Raw genomic sequence first — 17,975 nt, forward strand, 5'->3', positions numbered from 1 at the left:
TAAACCAGCGTGTATGTTGTGAATTCCAAAAGAAATATTTGTAAACCAAAGGGTTCATTTATTTATACTGAACTCATCCTTCCAGTGATTTTTGTCAGAATCCACTAGAATGTCCATTATCTTCAATAACTTAATCATCAAGTTTATCACTGTTCTTTCAGATAAACTTTCTTTTTTGGCTTTATTATTGTATCTGATTTTTAAAAATAACCAATGTGTATTTTTTGAAATTCCCATTGTAATGCTGCCTGTGGCTATTAGGATGGATGGCTTAACAAGATCACTTACATGCTTTATCAGTATTTATACTTAAAATAATGTTCCAGGGCACCTGGCTGGCTTAGTTTATAAAGCACGTAACTCTTGATCTCGGGGTCAGGAGTTCGAGCCCTACAATGGACATAGATATTACTTAAAAAAAGAAATAAATAAAATAAAATAATGTTTGAAAACTGCTTAAGTCCTCTCCAAGAAGAGCAGTGATTTTTTTTTTTCTTTTGGTCTCAAATTCTGTTTACAGTGACAAGTTTAAAGCAGAGATACCAAACTTAAATGCCTATAGTGCCCCCTGAGGTAATAAATGAAAGGACCAGGATGGGAACTGTGGCAAATCTGGAGCACAGAGTCCTCCTTGTCTAAACAGAGCAACTCCTACTCAACTCCATCTGTTTGTTGCCACAAGGGAAGGTGGTGCCAAATACCAAATACTCATTTTTTTTCTCAATATGTCATCTATTTGGCAATTAATTTAGAAATGTTGAACACTGCAAGTGATCCAAAACAAGTATGTGGGCAGGATCTAGTTGTTAGGCTATTAGTTTGCAAACAGCTTGAAAGGATAGATACTTTTGGTGAAATAATGTATTGGTTTTTATTGTGTTTTACCTATAGTCGACAGAGGTACGTTCTTGGAGACACAGCAATGCAGAAGATGGCCAAGTCCCATGTTTTCTTAAGTGGTATGGGTGGACTTGGTTTGGAAATTGGTAAGTAGTATTTTTATTCATAATTTTATATTACACTTTGAGCAACATAAGTTAAAGAATTTAATTTCTTCCCCTTGTATTATTTCCTATAAAGGGAATTCGATCGAACACCTTGAAAAAATTGTTTTGGTTCTTTCAGCAACATTGTTTCATAATACTGCTATATTCTTCCAAAAGGAACCAATAATGACTCTCTTGTTTCTCTTTGTGATGTTAATAGCAGTTAATGATCATTTCTGTATCCTTACTTATGATAGAGTGCATACACACATATATTTGTAACAACATGTCTAGAATAATACTATAAAATTTTAAGAGTGATTACTTCTGTGTGGTATGGTTTTAGAAAATTTAATTTTTTCCTTTTTGTTCTTCTGTATTTTTTAAGGAACTTATACTTCTTTGGTAGTAAAAAAAAAAAAAAAAAAAAAAAGTTATATTCTCCAGTTAAAGATGTGTCCAAGCTCCATGAAGAGTATCTAAAATACATTCCTAATATTAAGCTATTCTTTTTTTTTTCCCCCTTTATAGCAAAGAATCTTGTTCTTGCAGGAATTAAGGTAAGTGAGTAAATGTCCTTGGTTAGAATAATTGTTGTGATTTTTTTTTTCCATCCTCAGTAGTGGTAATATTACTTACATTTTGGCTTAGTTTTTGCATCTTCATTTAGTGGCAAAACTTTTTTTTTGTTAAGTTTATTTATTTTGAGAGAGAGAGTGAGCAACCAGCAGAGAGGGAGGGAGAGAGAATCTAAAGCAGGCTCCACACTGTCAGCACAGAGCCTGACATGGGGCTCAATCCCACAGATCATAAGATCATGACCTGAGCTGAAACCAAGAATAGGTCACTTAACTGACTGAGCCACCCAGGTGCCCCAGCAGCAAAATTGTTTTAGTGCTGTATTTTTTTCTTTAAAAAAAAAAAAGAAATATTCTAGAAAATTCCAAAATTTTATGAAAATGCAATTTTTTTTTAAGTTTGTTTATTTTTTGAGAGAGCAGGAGCCGGGGAAGGGCAGAGAGAGTGGGAGCGAGAGAATCCCAAGCAGGTTCTGCACTATCAGCACAGAGCCTGACACAGGGCTTGAACTCACAAATGGTGAGATCATGACCTGAGATGAAATCAAGAGTTGGACGCTTAACAGACTGAGCCACCCAGGCATCCCCAAAATAGCATAGTTTTAACAAAACCCCATGTACACATCATGCAGCTGCAACTGCATGCTCGTAGACAGATTTGTTCCATGTATCTCCTTCCCATTCCTCATGGCTCCCCAGCCACCAAATTATTTTGATATAATACTCAGACATCCTATTATATCATTCTTAAGTATTTTAGTATATAATTCTAAAAGATAAGGGTACCTTTTGAAAGCATAACCACAAAGCCATTTTGCACCTAAAAATGTAACCGTTTTGTTAATATCATTGTCTTAGTTATCTATTGCTGAAAACAAATTACCCCAAAACTTGGCAACTTAACAACACTTATCTCAGGGTCAAGAATTGCATGCAACTTAGCTGGTTCCTCTGTTTGAGGGTCTTTCATGAGGCTCTAATCATGACATTGGCAGGGCTGCAGTCATCTCCAGAATAGGGGAATAATCTGCTTCCCAAGCTTGCTCACGTGATGATTGATAGGATTCAGTGGCAAGGTCATTCCACTTCACATTCCCATCTCTGTTCCCTGCTGGCTCTTGGTTGGAGATCACCCTCAGTTCCTTGACATGTGATCCTCTCCATTAGGCAGCTCACAATATGGCAGTTTGCTTCATCAGAGTAAGCTAAACAAGATGACTAGAAAGGAAGTGTACTAGAAAAAAAAAACCAGCCTTTTGCAACCTAATCTCAGAAGTGACATTTCATTATCTATGCTTATTTGCTAAAAGCAAATAGTTTCACTAGTTTACAAATGTATGGAAAAGGAATTATGCAAAGGCCTGAGTACCAGGAACTGGGAATCATTAGGGCCATCTTACAAGCCTATCTATATCAGTCATCAAATATCTAGTTAGAGTTCAAATTTTCCCAAATGTCTTACGAAAATTTTTTTTGGTTTGTTCTCATTAGGATCCAAGTAAAGTCCATATACTGAATTTGATTTATTTTAATCTATATAGTTCCCTTCCCTGATATTTATTTACCCTTACAATGCACTTGTAACTAACAACAGGTCATTTATTACATGTACCTCTACCCTTGTATTTCATATAAACTGGTACAGAGATTTCCTGTAAACTGAATCCAGAGATTCAGATTCAGATTTGATTGTTTTGGCACTACTGTTTCACAGATGATTTTATATTTTTCTCATCAAGAGGAAATCATAATCTGTTGTCCTTGTTTTGATTATTACTGATAATAATGATCATTGCCTAGATTCATTATTTTATTAGGGATAATGATATTCTAATTCTGTCCTTTTTGATTTATTAGCTGGAATAATTTAGAAAGACAATTCTCCATTCACATATTTGGTTTCAGTAAAGTATAGTTTGCACTTGTACAAAAGGCAAGATAAATACTTGTTGGGTTTTTTTTCAGCCTTTATTTACCAGTTTTCAAAATCAGTGGTTTCCTATCATCCGCTAACAGTGACTAGTGAACTTGTGTGGCCTGTTTGTACCTGAACGTCATAATAAACTCATGAATTTAAACATACATGATTTGTTTTGATCTAGTGTAGTTGTTATTCTCATTTATGCTTAAATTGTTTCATCTTTGCTTGTTAGGATCTTCAACTTCTTGAGTCCTTTTGACCTAACCCCAGTGGTCTTTGTCACTAATGATGAAGTCTTTTCAGTGGACAAATCTAGAACATTCATCCTGAGTGAACACTGAAATATCTGAGTTTCAAGTTTAGGACCACGGCATATCTACTTCTTTGATTTTATGATTTTGTATCTTTATCTCTCACTGTAAGGGTTTGAGTCTTAATGACATGAACCTAATTACATACTTGCTTTATCCTATGTTACACCTATTTATGATATAGATTCAGCATAACAATTCTAATATTAATAGCAATATAATTATTGAAAACCATTTATGATTTATTATTTTTTTTAATACTTATCTTTTGGGAGAGCACAAGCAGAGGAGGGGCAGAGAGAAGGGGACAGAGGATCTGAAGCGGGATCTGTGCTGACAGGCTAACAGCAGTGAGCCCAATGTGGGGCTTAAACTCACAAACTGTGAGATCATGACCTGAGCCAAAGTTGGATGCTCAACCGACTGAGTCATCCAGGTGCCCCACTTTATTTTATTTTTAAAATTATATTTTTTTTTGAGAGAGAGAGAGAGAGAGCATGAGCAGGGGAGGGTCAGAGAGAGAGGAGTACAGAAGGGTCAGAGAGAGAGGAGTACAGAAGGACTCTGGGCTGACAGGCTGATAGCAGCAGACCCGCTACAGGGCTCAAACTCATGAACCACGAGATCATGGCCTGAGCCAAAGTCATGCTCAACCCACTGAGCTACCCAGGTACCCCTAATTTTCTTTTTCATCCTTAGGATATATCCTGTCTAGATTTGGCAGGCAAATTAACTACTTTTTAAAGTCACTTTAAATAATTCCTTTGGGTAGTTATGCAACATATTCAGTAGATAGTTTTCTCCATTCATTTTGCTCTGGATTTCTGGGGATCACGTTTAAATTTAATTAAATTTTACTATTATGAGACTTACATAATTCAAAGCAGAATTTATGGGGGCACCTGGGTGGCTTAGTCGGTTGAATGTCTAACTTCGGCTCAGGTCATGATCTTGTGGTTCATGGGTTTGAGCCCCACGTCGGGCTATGTTCTGACAGCTCAGAGCCTGGAGCCTACTTCAGATTCTGTATCTCCCTCTCTCTCTGCCCCTACCCCACTTGCACTCTGCCTCTCTCTCCCAAAAAATAAACATTTTTTTAAAAAGTAGAATTTATAAAACAAGCTTTATTCAGGTAAGGCTACCTTCTCTTTACCCTATTCCCTCCTTCCCTTATTAGGTCACCCCCTTTTTTTCGTGTTTTGAAATATAAGCAAATACATGCATACAAATATGCAAATCTGTATATATGTGTGTATACAAATTTACTCTCACCTGCCTCTCTTAAATAAAGTGCCATACTTTCTTCCACCTTGCTCTTTATCACTTATCTTTATCTTTATCATCAACAGCATATCCTGGGATTATTCCTTAATGATAAATATATATGTTTCATTTTTTTATAGCTGTACAGGTATACATTGCATGGATGTATATTATTATACCCAATTCCTTACTTGTAGACATTTTAATTATTTTCAGTCTTTTTCTATTACAAGTAGTGCTGCAGTTAATACTCTTGTACGTATATCATTTTTAATCTTTCCCAGTGTGCCTTTATGATAGATTCTTAAAAGCAGAATTGTTATGTCAAAGGATAGAAGCACATGTTATTTCACTAGAGATTACCAAGTTCTTTTCCATTGAGGTTATGCTATTTTACATTCTCACCAATAACATATAAGAATGCCTGATTCATGTCACTCTCCAGTACAGTATATTGTCAAACTTTTGGATTGATGCCATTCTAATAAATGAGAAAACATATTTCATTCTTGAGTAGAGTTGAACATTCCTAAATATTTTAAAGGGCCATATGCATTTCTTTTTCAGTATTCTCCATGTTCATATACTTTGCCCCTTTTTCTGTAAGATATGTCCTCTGATATAAGTTGAAAATATTCTTTCCAAATGTTGTTATCTTTTTTTACTTAGAACATGGAGCATTTGGAAATGTTTATGTGAATTCTTTTGATTGTATTTTAATACAACATGCTACTTTCCTAAATTGAAATTCTCATATGGTTTAAAGTAGTTTTTCCATTAATTTTCCTGGGTTTCCAGATGTATATGGTCATATCATCTGTGAATGAATCCAGCTTTAGATCCTTTCTAATTCTTAAGCTTCCTATTCCTCTCTATGTCTAATTACATTGGATAATACTTCTGATACAATGTAAATGAAATTGGAGATAATGAGCATCTTTGTCTTATCCCTGACTTTAACAGAGATTTTTCTCTTTTTTGAAGGCACTTACCATTCATGATACAGAAAAATGCCAAGCATGGGATCTAGGAGCCAACTTCTTTCTCTGTGAAGATGATGTTGTTAATATGAGAAACAGGTGAAGATGAGATATTTTGATGTTTTATCATAGAATTTTTTTTTACTCTCACAATTACATAGGGTATTTTCTGTGCCTAAAACACTAACTCATTCATAGTTGTTTGACTCATCCCCATAACACATCACCATAGATAAATAAGTATTAACATATACTTATTTAATTATTTAGATTTGTGAAAATTTTAATACACTCACATTGCTACCTAGAAGTGAATTTTAAGATTGTTAAAGGTCTTTATTACTGCTTTATTCTTAAAAAGCTTGAAGAGGTTGGAACTAGGGTACACTTTGAGATTGTGTGGCTTACTATGGAATGTGACAGTATGCTACATTTCAAGAGTGTGTAGTTGTCTATAAAAATAAGTAAGTCTTAGCTTCTTTCTTCCTCTACAGTTTGTTAAATTTCCATTGAAATTTTCTAACATTCAGGTTTCTCTGATGTTGTCAAAGTGTCCAGGTATGAGGGATTGAATATATTGAATAAAAGAGTAGTAAAAGTCCTTTTTTTTTTTTTTTTTAGGGCTGAAGCTGTACTTCAACATATTGCAGAACTCAATCCTTACGTTCATGTCACATCATCTTCTATTCCTTTAAATGAAACCACAGATCTCTCCTTCTTAGATAAATACCAGGTTGGTACTCTATTTTATGTTAGTTTATATGTATATATATATATATATATATATATATATATATATATATATATGTATAGATATATAGTTGTAAGTATTATCGTAGTGTAACTAATTAAACCTAGTCTGTTGAGCAGAGCAAAAAATTTCAGGTCAAAATACTTCCTTTAGAATACCTTTCAAATGCTCCATTTTAGGGAAAGGGCCTGAGATACTGGCCATTATATCAGTCAGCTACTTTCAGTTATGTGCGTAAAAACTACCCAAAACTCAGTGGTTTATAGCAACATGTATTTACTTCTTTATCCTCCATCTGCATGTCATTTGGAGTTCAGCTGTTCTAGGCTGACCTTGAACTGTAGAGCCTGGGTTTTTCTCCATATGCCTCTCTTCTGGGACCAGGAGGCTACCGAGGACATGGTGTCATACCAATAAAAGAAATGTAAAGGGGCAAGTCCAACTATCCAAGCACACTTCAATCTTCCATTCATGTTACTTCTATTTATATTTCATTAGTCAAAGCAACTCACATGGTCAAGACCAAAGTTGAGCAGGAAGGTATACTCTGCTCTTATGAAGGCCATGGGCAAAGGATGATATATAAGCTGGTGATATATAATCAGTATATAATCTGATGGCAGAAGTAAAATATGTGGATCAACATTCAGTCTGCTTTAGTTAAGGTTAACTTTAACAACAATTCTCTCTTTCTCAAAATAAATTTTTTAAAAAAAGAAAAAGGCTGCTTGGGTGACTCAGTCAGTTCTAAGTGTCTGACTCTTGATTTCAGCTCAGGTCATGATCCCATGGTTCATGGTATCAAGCCCCGTATCAAGCTGTCTGCTGACAGCATGGAGCCTGCTTGAGATTCTCTCTCTCTCTCTCTCTCTCTCTCTCTCTCATTCTCTCTCTCCCTCCCTCCCTCCCCTCCTCCCCTTCTCGTTCTCTCTCTTTCTCTCTCAAAATAAATGAATAAACTTTAAAAACAACAACAGTTCCTAGCACCTTAGATGTTTCAAAAGCAACTAGGTTGACCCTGGTTTTCTGTGATTAAATTATGATGTTGCCCTTTGGGGAAGAACACTCCTGTGTTTCACCTCTACTCAGTACTTTTCACACTGTGTGACCATATGTGTGTGGGTTTTTCCCTCAAACCAAGCAGTTCTCCAAACTCCTTGGACACCTTCAGTGTCCTACAGTTCAATTCAGTTTTGACACTATCTACCTGGAGAAGATAACTTCGGATCCCACAAGTTAAGGATTCATTCCCACAAGACCCCCTCTCTGTCCACTTTCTGACATCAATCACAAATCCAGGTTGTTACCTGTTCCTCTGAGGGCTGGCTATAAATCAGAGGTTTCCATGTCCCTCTCTTAGGGTCCAGTTAATTTGTCAGAGTGGCTCACAGAACACAGGAAGACCGTTTACTTATTAGATTACTGGTTTATTATAAAAGCTGTAACAAAGGAACAGTCAGATGGAAGAGATGCATAAGACAATGAATGGAGAAAGGGGGGCTGAGCTTCCATGCCCTTTCCAAGTATGCCATGTTCCTGGCATGAATCTGGAAGCTCTCTGAGCCCATAGTTGAGATTTTCATGAAGGCTTCATTATGGAAGCATGAATGATTAAATGATTGGCCTTTGGTGATTAAGTCAGTCTCCAGCCCCTCTCTCCCTGGAGGTCTAAGAGATAGGGCTGAAAGTTCTCACTCACAAATCACAAGGTTCGTTCCCCTGGCAATCAGCTCCCATTCTTAGGGGGCCTCAAAGTTATTTCATTAATCTAAACTCAGGTGTGGGTAAAAGAGGCTTGTTATGAATAACAAAAGACATCATTATTTAACCTTTATCACTCTGGAGCTATTTCAGGATCTGGGATAAAGCTAAATACATAATGAAAAATGTCTCTATAGCTCTTCTATAGGAAATTGCAAGAGTTTTTAGGAGCTATGTGTCAGGAACCTTGGATAATGACCAAAAGGTATATTTATTATTATTATGTCACACCAATTTGAAAACCAGTGTAAACTTCTGTTCTGGACTAGATAACTTGAAATCCATCTTCTACAAAGATGTGTAATAGACTTCTTACGTAGATTTATGTAATAGACTTCCTTTTATGTTTTTATTTTTTATTGAGGTATAATTAACACACAGTGTTGCGTTAATTTCAGGTATACAGTGTAATGAATGAACAGTTTTGTGCATTACTCAGTATTCACCATGATAAGTGTAGTCGCCATCTATCACCAAGCAATGTTATTAAACTATTTTAACTATATTCCCAATGCTGTATTTGTCATCTTTGTGACTTACTTATTTTGTAACTGGAAGTTTGTACCTCTTAATCCTATTTACCTATTTCACTAGTCCCTCTACCATCTCCCCTCTGGCAACCACCATTTTGTTCTCTCTGTTTAGAAGTCTGGTGTTTTTTATTTCTTTGTTAATTTGTTTTATATTCCAACTGCAAGTGAAATCATATAGTATTTTTCTTTGACTTCTTTCATTTAGCATAATACTGTGTAGGTCCATCCATGTTGTTGCAAATGGCAAGATCTTATTTTGTTTTTAGGACTGAGCAATATTCCATCACATGTAAATACTACATCTTCTTTATCCATTTATCTGTTGATGGACACTTGGGTTGCTTCCATATCTTGGTTAATATAAATAATGCTGCAGTAAACAGGAGTTCATATATTTTTTTCAAACTAGCATTTTTGTTTTCTTTGGGTAAATACTGTGTAGTGGAATTATTGGATCATATGGTATTTCTATTTTCAATTTTTGAGGAACCTCCATACTGTTTTTCACAGTGGTTGCACCAATTTGCATTGCCACCATACATTCCCCTGCTCTGATACAGAGCATCAGCCGTTAGATGATGACCTGAGCCAAAGTCAGATGCTTAACCGACTGAACCACCCAGGCACCCCGATTCTACCCATTTTTGACAAATATGATGAAATACCTCGTTGTGGTTTTCATTTGCATTTCCCTGATGTTGAGTGATGTTGAGCATCTTTTCATGTGTCTGTTGGCTATCTTATGTGTTTGAAAAATGTCTGTTCAGGTCCTCTGCTCGGTTTTTGATCAGATTATTTGGGATTTTGGTGTTGCATTGTGTAAATTCTTTACAAACTTTGCATATGAGCACCTTATCAGATACATCATTTGCAAATATATTCTATTTAGTAGATTGCCTTTTCATTTTGTTGATAGTTACCTTCACGTGCAAAAACTTTTTATTTTGTTATGGTCTCAATAATTTATTTTTGCTTTTGTTTCCCTTGCCCACTTTTGTTTCCCTTGCCCAAGGCGACATATCTAGAAAAATGTTGCTATGGTAAATATCGGGAGAGATTACTGCCTGTGTTCTCTTCCAGGATTTTCATGGTTTCAGGTTTCACATTTAGATCTTTATCCATTTTGAGTTTATTTTTGTGTGTGGTGTAAGAAAGTGGCCCAGTTTGATTCTTTCATATGTAGCTGTCCAGTTTTCCCAGCACCATTTGTGGAAAACTATCTTTTCCCCACCGTACATTCTTGCCTCCTTTGTTGCAGATTAATTAACCATATAAGCATCGGTTTATTTCTGGGATCTCTATTCTGTTTCATTGATCTATGTGTGTCCATACTGTTTTGACTCTACAGCTTTATAGTATATCTTGAAATCTGGGATTGTGATACCTCTAGCTTTGTTCTTCTTTCTAAAGATTGCTTTAGCTATTTGGGGTCTTTTGTAGTTATATACAAATTTTAGTATTATTTGTTGTAGTTCTGTGAAAAATGCTGTTGGTATTTTGATAGGGATTACATTGAATCTCTAGATTGCTTTGGATAGTATGGACTTTGTAGCAATATTAATTCTTCTAATCCATGAGGATGGAATATCTTTCCATTGGTTGTATCGTGTCTTTAATTTCTTTCATCAGTGTTTCAGAGTTTTGAGAGTAAAGGTATTTTACCTCCTTGGTTAATTTTATTTTTAGGTATTTTATTATTTTTGGTGCAATTGTAAATAGGATTGCTTTCTTAATTTCTCTTTCTGCTACTTTATATTGATGTATAAAAAGAGATTTCTGTATATTAATTTTGTAACCTGTAATTTTAATGAATTCATTTATCAGTTCTAGTAGTTTTTTTGGTGGAGTCTTTAAGGTTTTCTGTTTATAGTATCATGTCATCTGCAAATAAACTGCTTTACCTCTTCCTTACCAGTTTGACTGCCTTTTCTTTTTCTTGTATGATAACTGCAGCTAAGACTTCCAGTGCTATTTTGAATAAAAGTGGTAAGAGTGGGCGTGCTTGACTTATTCCTGATCTTAAAGGGAGAGCTCTCAGTTTTTCACCATTGAGTAAAAAATATTAGCTGTGGGTTTTTTATATATGGCCTTTGTTATGTTTAGGTATTTTGCTTGTTAACCTACTTTGTTCAGAGTTTTCATTCACGAGTGGACATTGTACTTTGTTGGAAGCTTTTTCTTCATCTGTTGAGATTGAGATGATCATATGGTTTTTATTCTTTGTCTTGTTAATTATCATTTGTAATTTTGATCAATTTATAAATAATGAACCCCACCCTTGCTTCCCTAGAATAAATCCGACTGATCATGGTAGAACAGGTTTTTTAAAGTATTGTTGAATTCAGTTTACTAATAATATTTTCTTACAGATTTTTGTATCTGTGTTTTTCAGAGATTTTGGACTATAGTTTTGTCTTTTTATTTGTAGTGTTTTTATCTGGTTTAGAATCAGAGTAATGCTGGCCTCATAGAATGAATTTCAGTTTTCCTTCCTCTTCTATTTTTGGAATAGTTTAAGAATAGGTATTAACTCTTCTTTAAATGTTTGGTAGACTTTGCCTGTGAATCCATCTGGTCCTGGCCTTTGTTTTCTGGGAGTTTTTTGATTACTGATTTGATTTTTGATAGACTTTTTAAAAATTTTAATGTTTATTTTTGAGAGAGAGAGAGACAGAGGGCAAGCAGGGGAGGGGCAGAGAGAGAGGGAGACACAGAATCTAAAGCAAGCTTCAGGCTCTGAGCTGTCAACACAGAGTCCAATGTGAGACTTGAACCCACGAGCTAGGAGTTCATGACCAGAGCTGAAGATGGACACTTAACCGACTGAGCCACCCATGAGCCCCTGATAGACGTCTTTTAAATGAGTAGCTGAGCTCAAAATAAAATGCTCAGAGACCAAAAATAAATAGGTAGCTAAAAGAAGACGAGTGAACTATTTATTCGCTGTGGTCACTTTCACATTGGAGTTGCTGATCTCAGTAACCCCATTTCTTAGGAATTAGTGGTAACACGGAAACCAAAGATCCCAAGTAGGTTTACATGAGATAGAGAAATGGAATTGAGACCTACCCCCTTTTTGTAAAGTTAGAACCTCAGAGAACTACACCCTCAGTGAAAGGTGGATGAGAACAGTCTTTGCACCTCAGAACAAGATTGCCTGTTTTTTCTTGAGCTCTGGATGAAAAAATAATGATCTCCTCTGGGAATTCACAACCATATGCCTATTCTCACCCAGGTTTGGAGATAAACTTTATAAAATTCTTTGTAATCTAAAATTTCCCAAGCTGGGAACTCAAAACATAAGTAGTACTAAGCTACTGTCAGTATCCTGGAATGCCAGACAGAAAGAAAACTAAACAACTACAGAGAAATCTATGTTCAACTAAGCCATAGTATATTCCAGTATATGGAGCTTCTTTGAAGATGAGTTCAGAGTACAAAATAGCAAGACAGGCAGTTCAGTGTGATGAAAGGTCAATGGATATAACAAATAATAGAATTAACCTCCAGGAATTTCAGATAATAGAATTATCAGATAGGGACTAAAAAACATAGATGTTCAAATTGAATTTTAAAAGAAGGAATTAAATATACAATATGGAAATAATTAAAAAGAATCAGGCAGATATGATAAAGAACCAGTCGAACTTTTAGAAACGAAAATATTGTCTTAAAAATTAAAACTCAGTGAATAGATTAAACAGTGGATAGATACAACTAGAGCAAGAATTAGTGAATTGAAAGAGCTGAGATTACTGAGACTACAACCTTTAGAAATTAGAGTAAGTATGAAAGAGAAATTAAAAGAAATACAAGCTTAAGTGAAAAGGTTCAATTCATGAGATTAAATTTCTGAAAGAACATTAGGAAAGGGCAATATTCCAAAAAAATTATGGCTGAGAATTTGTGATGAAACACAAATTAGATTCAGTGTATGCTAAGTCTAAGATGTGATTTTACTGTATTTACAAACTTACTAAGTCAGCCTGTTACTGTTCTTTGGTTGCTGACAGAAAACATGAGATTCCTGAGTCAGAGACTTTATTTCTCTGAGTATGGTAAGAGGTGTGAGTATTATATTTGCCTTATTTCCTCTTGCCTTTCCCCAAAACCCGCTAGTGTAGTGTAGAGGACTCAGTGGATGCCTGCACATGTAATGGGCTCCTTTTGGTAAGAGGAACACTGAGCTTGGAAAACCTGTGCTTTTCTAGCAAACAATTAACAGGCTTGTTCTTTGTCCCAGAGGGAAACATTACCTCATTCCTCCACCTTGCACAAAGCAAATATAATCCTGAGAAATGGTCCAAGAATAGTTAAGATCCTTGGATTCATGGCATACCCAGTTGAGACATGTATAAAAAGTAAGAGACCCATGGAGGAGAAATCAATCTTGCAGGAAGCACACCATATTCTGAGCTAGGTAAATAAGAATAGATCCACAACTGGATATTTGTAGTGAAAAAAAGTTATCCAATTCATGGAAACTACCAGCAAGGAAAACTCTGGACTGAGAGTCTAGTTCTACTTTTGCCACTTGATAGGTAGATGAATGATCTTAGGAAAGTTTTTTACCTTTATGAGTTTAAGTTACTTATGTTAAAATATGATTATAAAAGCACTCTACTTATCTTACAGGGTGATGATAAAAAGTTAAGCATTGAGAACTGTAATTTGCTATTTTAAATAACAGAACTTGGTAGTTTTACTAATGACACTGTCATAAAGCAAAAGTTGTTATATTGTGCATCTGAAGTAAAAGCTAAGCCAACTAGTGTATCTCTTTAAAAATATAATCTTTACTCCTTTAAGCTAGCATTTAATTAATATCCTGAAGGCTAGGTTAGTATTCCCATGGCAAAACAGATCAAACAAAATCTCCAGCCATTTAGAGTACAAAAATACCACATATGATATTAAGGTTTGCTTCTTATGTAAATCCTATGATAGTAATTGAATTTAATATGGGCAGGTTTTCCTCTGTATATGTTATTTTTACTTTTGCTATTCCATGACTCTGAAGGTTTTAACCTTAGAATGGAATACATTGGGAAAGTATTTTTTTTTACAAGGAAAACAATGTGTTTTTAGCATAATGCAAACTGTGACATGCTTCTGACTTAGAAGTGTATTTTACCAAACTAGTTGTTTATTTTCTAATATTTAATTTCTTATATTCTTCTTAACAGTGTGTAATATTGACTGAGATCAAACTTCCGTTGCAGAAGAAGATCAATAACTTTTGCCGTTCTCGGTGCCCTCCAATTAAGGTAATAATATTACTTACTAATGACATGTAGTTAAGCAAAGAAAGAACACCTTCACTGTTAAAATTTATAGCTTTTCAGTAGGTTGTGTAAGAAGTTCTTATGTACACGAGGACAATCACAGTAATATTTTTCTCTTTAATTTTGGCATTATTCATTTCCTGTTTTTAAAACCAAGATCTAAATTTGGCTTATAGCAAATTGCCAAAACTGAGGAAGAATAAAGATGGGAATGGTAAGGATGGTAAACATTGAATTCATCATCTAACTTTAGATATGGTGTAATGGTGGTTTTCAAGAAGTTCATTGGTTCTTGCATCAAATATTCATTGAGCATCTTCTCCAAATACAGTTCTAGGCACTAGGAATACATTAGTGAATAAGACATACAAATTTTCCTACTCAGGAAAATTACCATCCAGTAAGGAAGATATTTAATTAAAAAGCAAATAAATAACATAGTTTCAAGTCCTATGAAGAAAATAGCTAGGTAAAGAATATAATATCTGCATGATGTTGGGGTGGGGATCAGTGCTGGTTCTCTTAAATTGAAGGTCAGGGAACTCCTCTGAGGAGATAACGTTTGAATAGAACCCTGAATAATGAGAGAGAGCCAGCTATGGAAAGAGCATTCAAAGCATGGAGAACATCAAGTGTAGACTTGAAAGTATAAAAAAATTCGCTTGGTGTGTTTACAAACAGCAAGAAGCAAGCAAGACCAGAATGGAATTTGGGTAAAGAGGAGAGAGTAGTATGAGTAAAAGTTACCAGGGGATTATGTTCAGAGAAGTAATTATAGGGCCATAATTTACATAACTTTGAGGATAGCTGAGTTTTAATCCCATGGGTTTTGACTTGATTTATATATACAGTGTGTGTGTTTGTGTGTGTGTGTGTGTGTGTGTGTGTGTGTATACATAGGAGAGAGAGAGAGAGAGAGAGAGAGAGAGAGAGAGAGAGAGAGAGAGAACGAGAGAACACACCCAAGCAGGGGAGGAGGCAGAGGGAGAGAATCTTAAGCAGACTCCATGCTCAGTACAGAACCCGACGTGGGGCTTAATCTCAACAGCCATGAGATCATGACCTGAGCTGAAATCAAGAGTTGGATGCTTAACCACCTGAGTCACCCAGGCATCCCTGATCTGATTTATATTTTTAAAAGATCACTCTGGATGTGCTGTAGGGAAAATAGTCTAAAGCAATAGTTTTCAAAGTATGGTCGAAGGATACTGAATATTCTTGAGATCTTTTCATGGGATCTGCAAAGTCAAACTATTTTCATAATATTACTAAAATGTTATTTGTTTTTTTTACTCTGATTCTCTTATGGGGTACAGCGGAGTTTCCAGAGTCTATCTAGACTACTATGCAGTAGATATTACTGCTCTTATAGCTAATGAAATGTATGTGTGTATTCTTAACATTTTAAATGTTTCTCAGTTTTAATTTCTAACACAGCAAATACCAATAGGTATAACCCAGATAAATAGAAGTGCTTTCAGTCCTCAGTAATTTTTAAGAATGTGAAGGAATTGGGGCGCCTGGGTGGCGCAGTCGATTAAGCGTCCGACTTCAGACAGGTCACGATCTCACGGTCCGTGAGTTCGAGCCCCGCGTCAGGCTCGAGCTGATGGCTCAGAGCCTGGAGCCTGTTTCCGATTCTGTGTCTCCCTCTCTCTCTGCCCCTCCCCCGTTCATGCTCTGTCTCTCTCTGTCCCAAAAATAAATAAACGTTGAAAAAAAAATTTTTTTAAAAAAGAATGTGAAGGAATTGGGGTGCCTGGATGGCTCAGTCAGTTAAGTGTCCAACTCTTGATTTTAGCTCAGGTCATGATCTCACAGTCATGACATTGAACCCCATGTCAGGCTCCACGCTGAGTGTGGAGCCTACTTGGGATTCTCTCTTTCCCTCTCTGTCTGCTCCTCCCCTGCATGTGTGCATGTGTGCACACTTTCTCTCAAAATAAATAAATATTTTAAAAAAAGAAGAACATGAAGGAATCACAGAGCCAAACAGAAAGAAAGCCATTGAATTAATAAGAGAGTAGAGGCAACTAGACCAGTTGGAGGATAATGTAGTAATCCAGGTGTGAGATGCTGGTCATTCAAGAGAGGTAGAAATAGAAATTTTGAGAAGTTAATGAATTTGAGATATCTTCTAAAAAAATGGCTTACAACTTACGAATAGATGAATATGAGTTGTGAGGGAAAGAATGATCAAGAATGACTCCTAGATTTTTTCCAGAGTAACTGAGTCATGGTGACATTGGGAAGACCAGTAATAAGTTTAGATCAGAAAAATCATAAATTATCCTGTGCAGTTACATACATACCATTAACTCTAACTCCTTTGTGGGGTTATTTGTTCCTTTGAAAAAAGGAAAAAATTACTTGTTCTTTTGAGATAGGCAGTAAGCCAACTATCATACTCTATTAAATAGTTGTGCTAAAAATTTTTGGATTGTGGTATTTACATAGCATATTTACACTCTGTACATTTGTGCTATGGTTCACAATTTAAACAGATGAATAAGACATAGAATAGTAAAGTTAAAATCCCCGGGCATGGAAGTTTTACAAAATAATTACACTAAGTTATGAACTAAAATCTTTTGTTTATGTGATTGGTATATGTAATCCTATTTGAAAGTTGTTTTGAAGGGAAATTGTCCTCAAATTTGCAGCTTTTAAACTTAAAAAAATTTCTAAATCTCTGCTAATTTATATATATATATATCATATATGATTACATATATAATCATATATATAATCATATGATATATATAATCATATATGATTATATATATGATTATACATATAATATATTTCATTTATATATTAAAAAATGCTGTCTGTACCTATTTTAATAGTAAAGGCAATACATGATCCAGTAGGAGGTAGCCATTTATTAGCTCTCTCATTACTTCATGTAATAGGTGGTATAAATTGTTTTAATGGGCTACATTTTTATATCCAAATATGAATAGACTTTAGTTTTTGTTTAAAAAAGTATCACTTTAGGGGCTCCTGGGTGGCTCAGTCGGTTAAGCATCTGACTTCAGCTCAGGTCATGAGCTCGGGGTTTGTGAGCTTGAGCCCTACGGTCAGGCTCTGTACTGATGGCTCGGAGCCTGGAGCCTTCTTCAGACTCTGTCTCCCTCTCTCTCTGCCCCTCCCCCGCTCGCACTCTGTCTCTCTGACTTTCTCAAAAATAAGTAAACATTAAAAAAAATTTTTTTTAAGTATCACTTTACACAGGATCATATGTGTTACAGAATAAGAATTCTTTACTGTTAACTCAAAATGAAATTAGACACAAAAACATTTTCTTTAAAGATTCTTAGAATGGAGCATATGTGTTACAAAAATCACTCTTAATAAAGCATTAATGATTGTGGTTAAGAATATGATTTTGGGGGCACCTGGGTGGCCCAATCAGTTAAGCAGCCGACTTCGGCTTAGGTCATGATCTCGAGATTCTTGAATTTGAGCCCAGAGCTTGCTTGAGATCCTGTCTCCCTCTTTCTCTGCCCCTTCTCAACCCTCCCCACACCAATAAATAAATAAACATTGGAAAAAAAAAAAGACGGGGCGCCTGGGTGGCGCAGTCGGTTGAGTGTCTGACTT

The 17,975-nt window shown here is 35.5% G+C and overlaps 1 protein-coding gene across 4 annotated transcripts in view; it reads left to right on the top strand.

Annotated features, from left to right (window-relative positions):
• The window catches only part of UBA6 (ubiquitin like modifier activating enzyme 6), a 91,724-nt gene that overhangs the window by 26,699 nt on the left and 47,050 nt on the right, over nucleotides 1-17,975 (top strand). For all 4 annotated transcript variants that reach the window (XM_023253071.2, XM_045056271.1, XM_045056272.1 and 1 more), the window contains 5 exons: nucleotides 892-986; nucleotides 1,518-1,546; nucleotides 6,044-6,138; nucleotides 6,661-6,772; nucleotides 14,271-14,351. In XM_023253071.2, coding sequence (XP_023108839.1) covers nucleotides 892-986; nucleotides 1,518-1,546; nucleotides 6,044-6,138; nucleotides 6,661-6,772; nucleotides 14,271-14,351 — 412 coding nt within the window. The remainder of the gene's footprint in view (nucleotides 1-891; nucleotides 987-1,517; nucleotides 1,547-6,043; nucleotides 6,139-6,660; nucleotides 6,773-14,270; nucleotides 14,352-17,975) is intronic.

Source organism: Felis catus, chromosome B1, assembly GCF_018350175.1.
Source record: "Felis catus isolate Fca126 chromosome B1, F.catus_Fca126_mat1.0, whole genome shotgun sequence".
Classification (NCBI taxonomy): Eukaryota; Metazoa; Chordata; class Mammalia; order Carnivora; family Felidae; genus Felis; species Felis catus.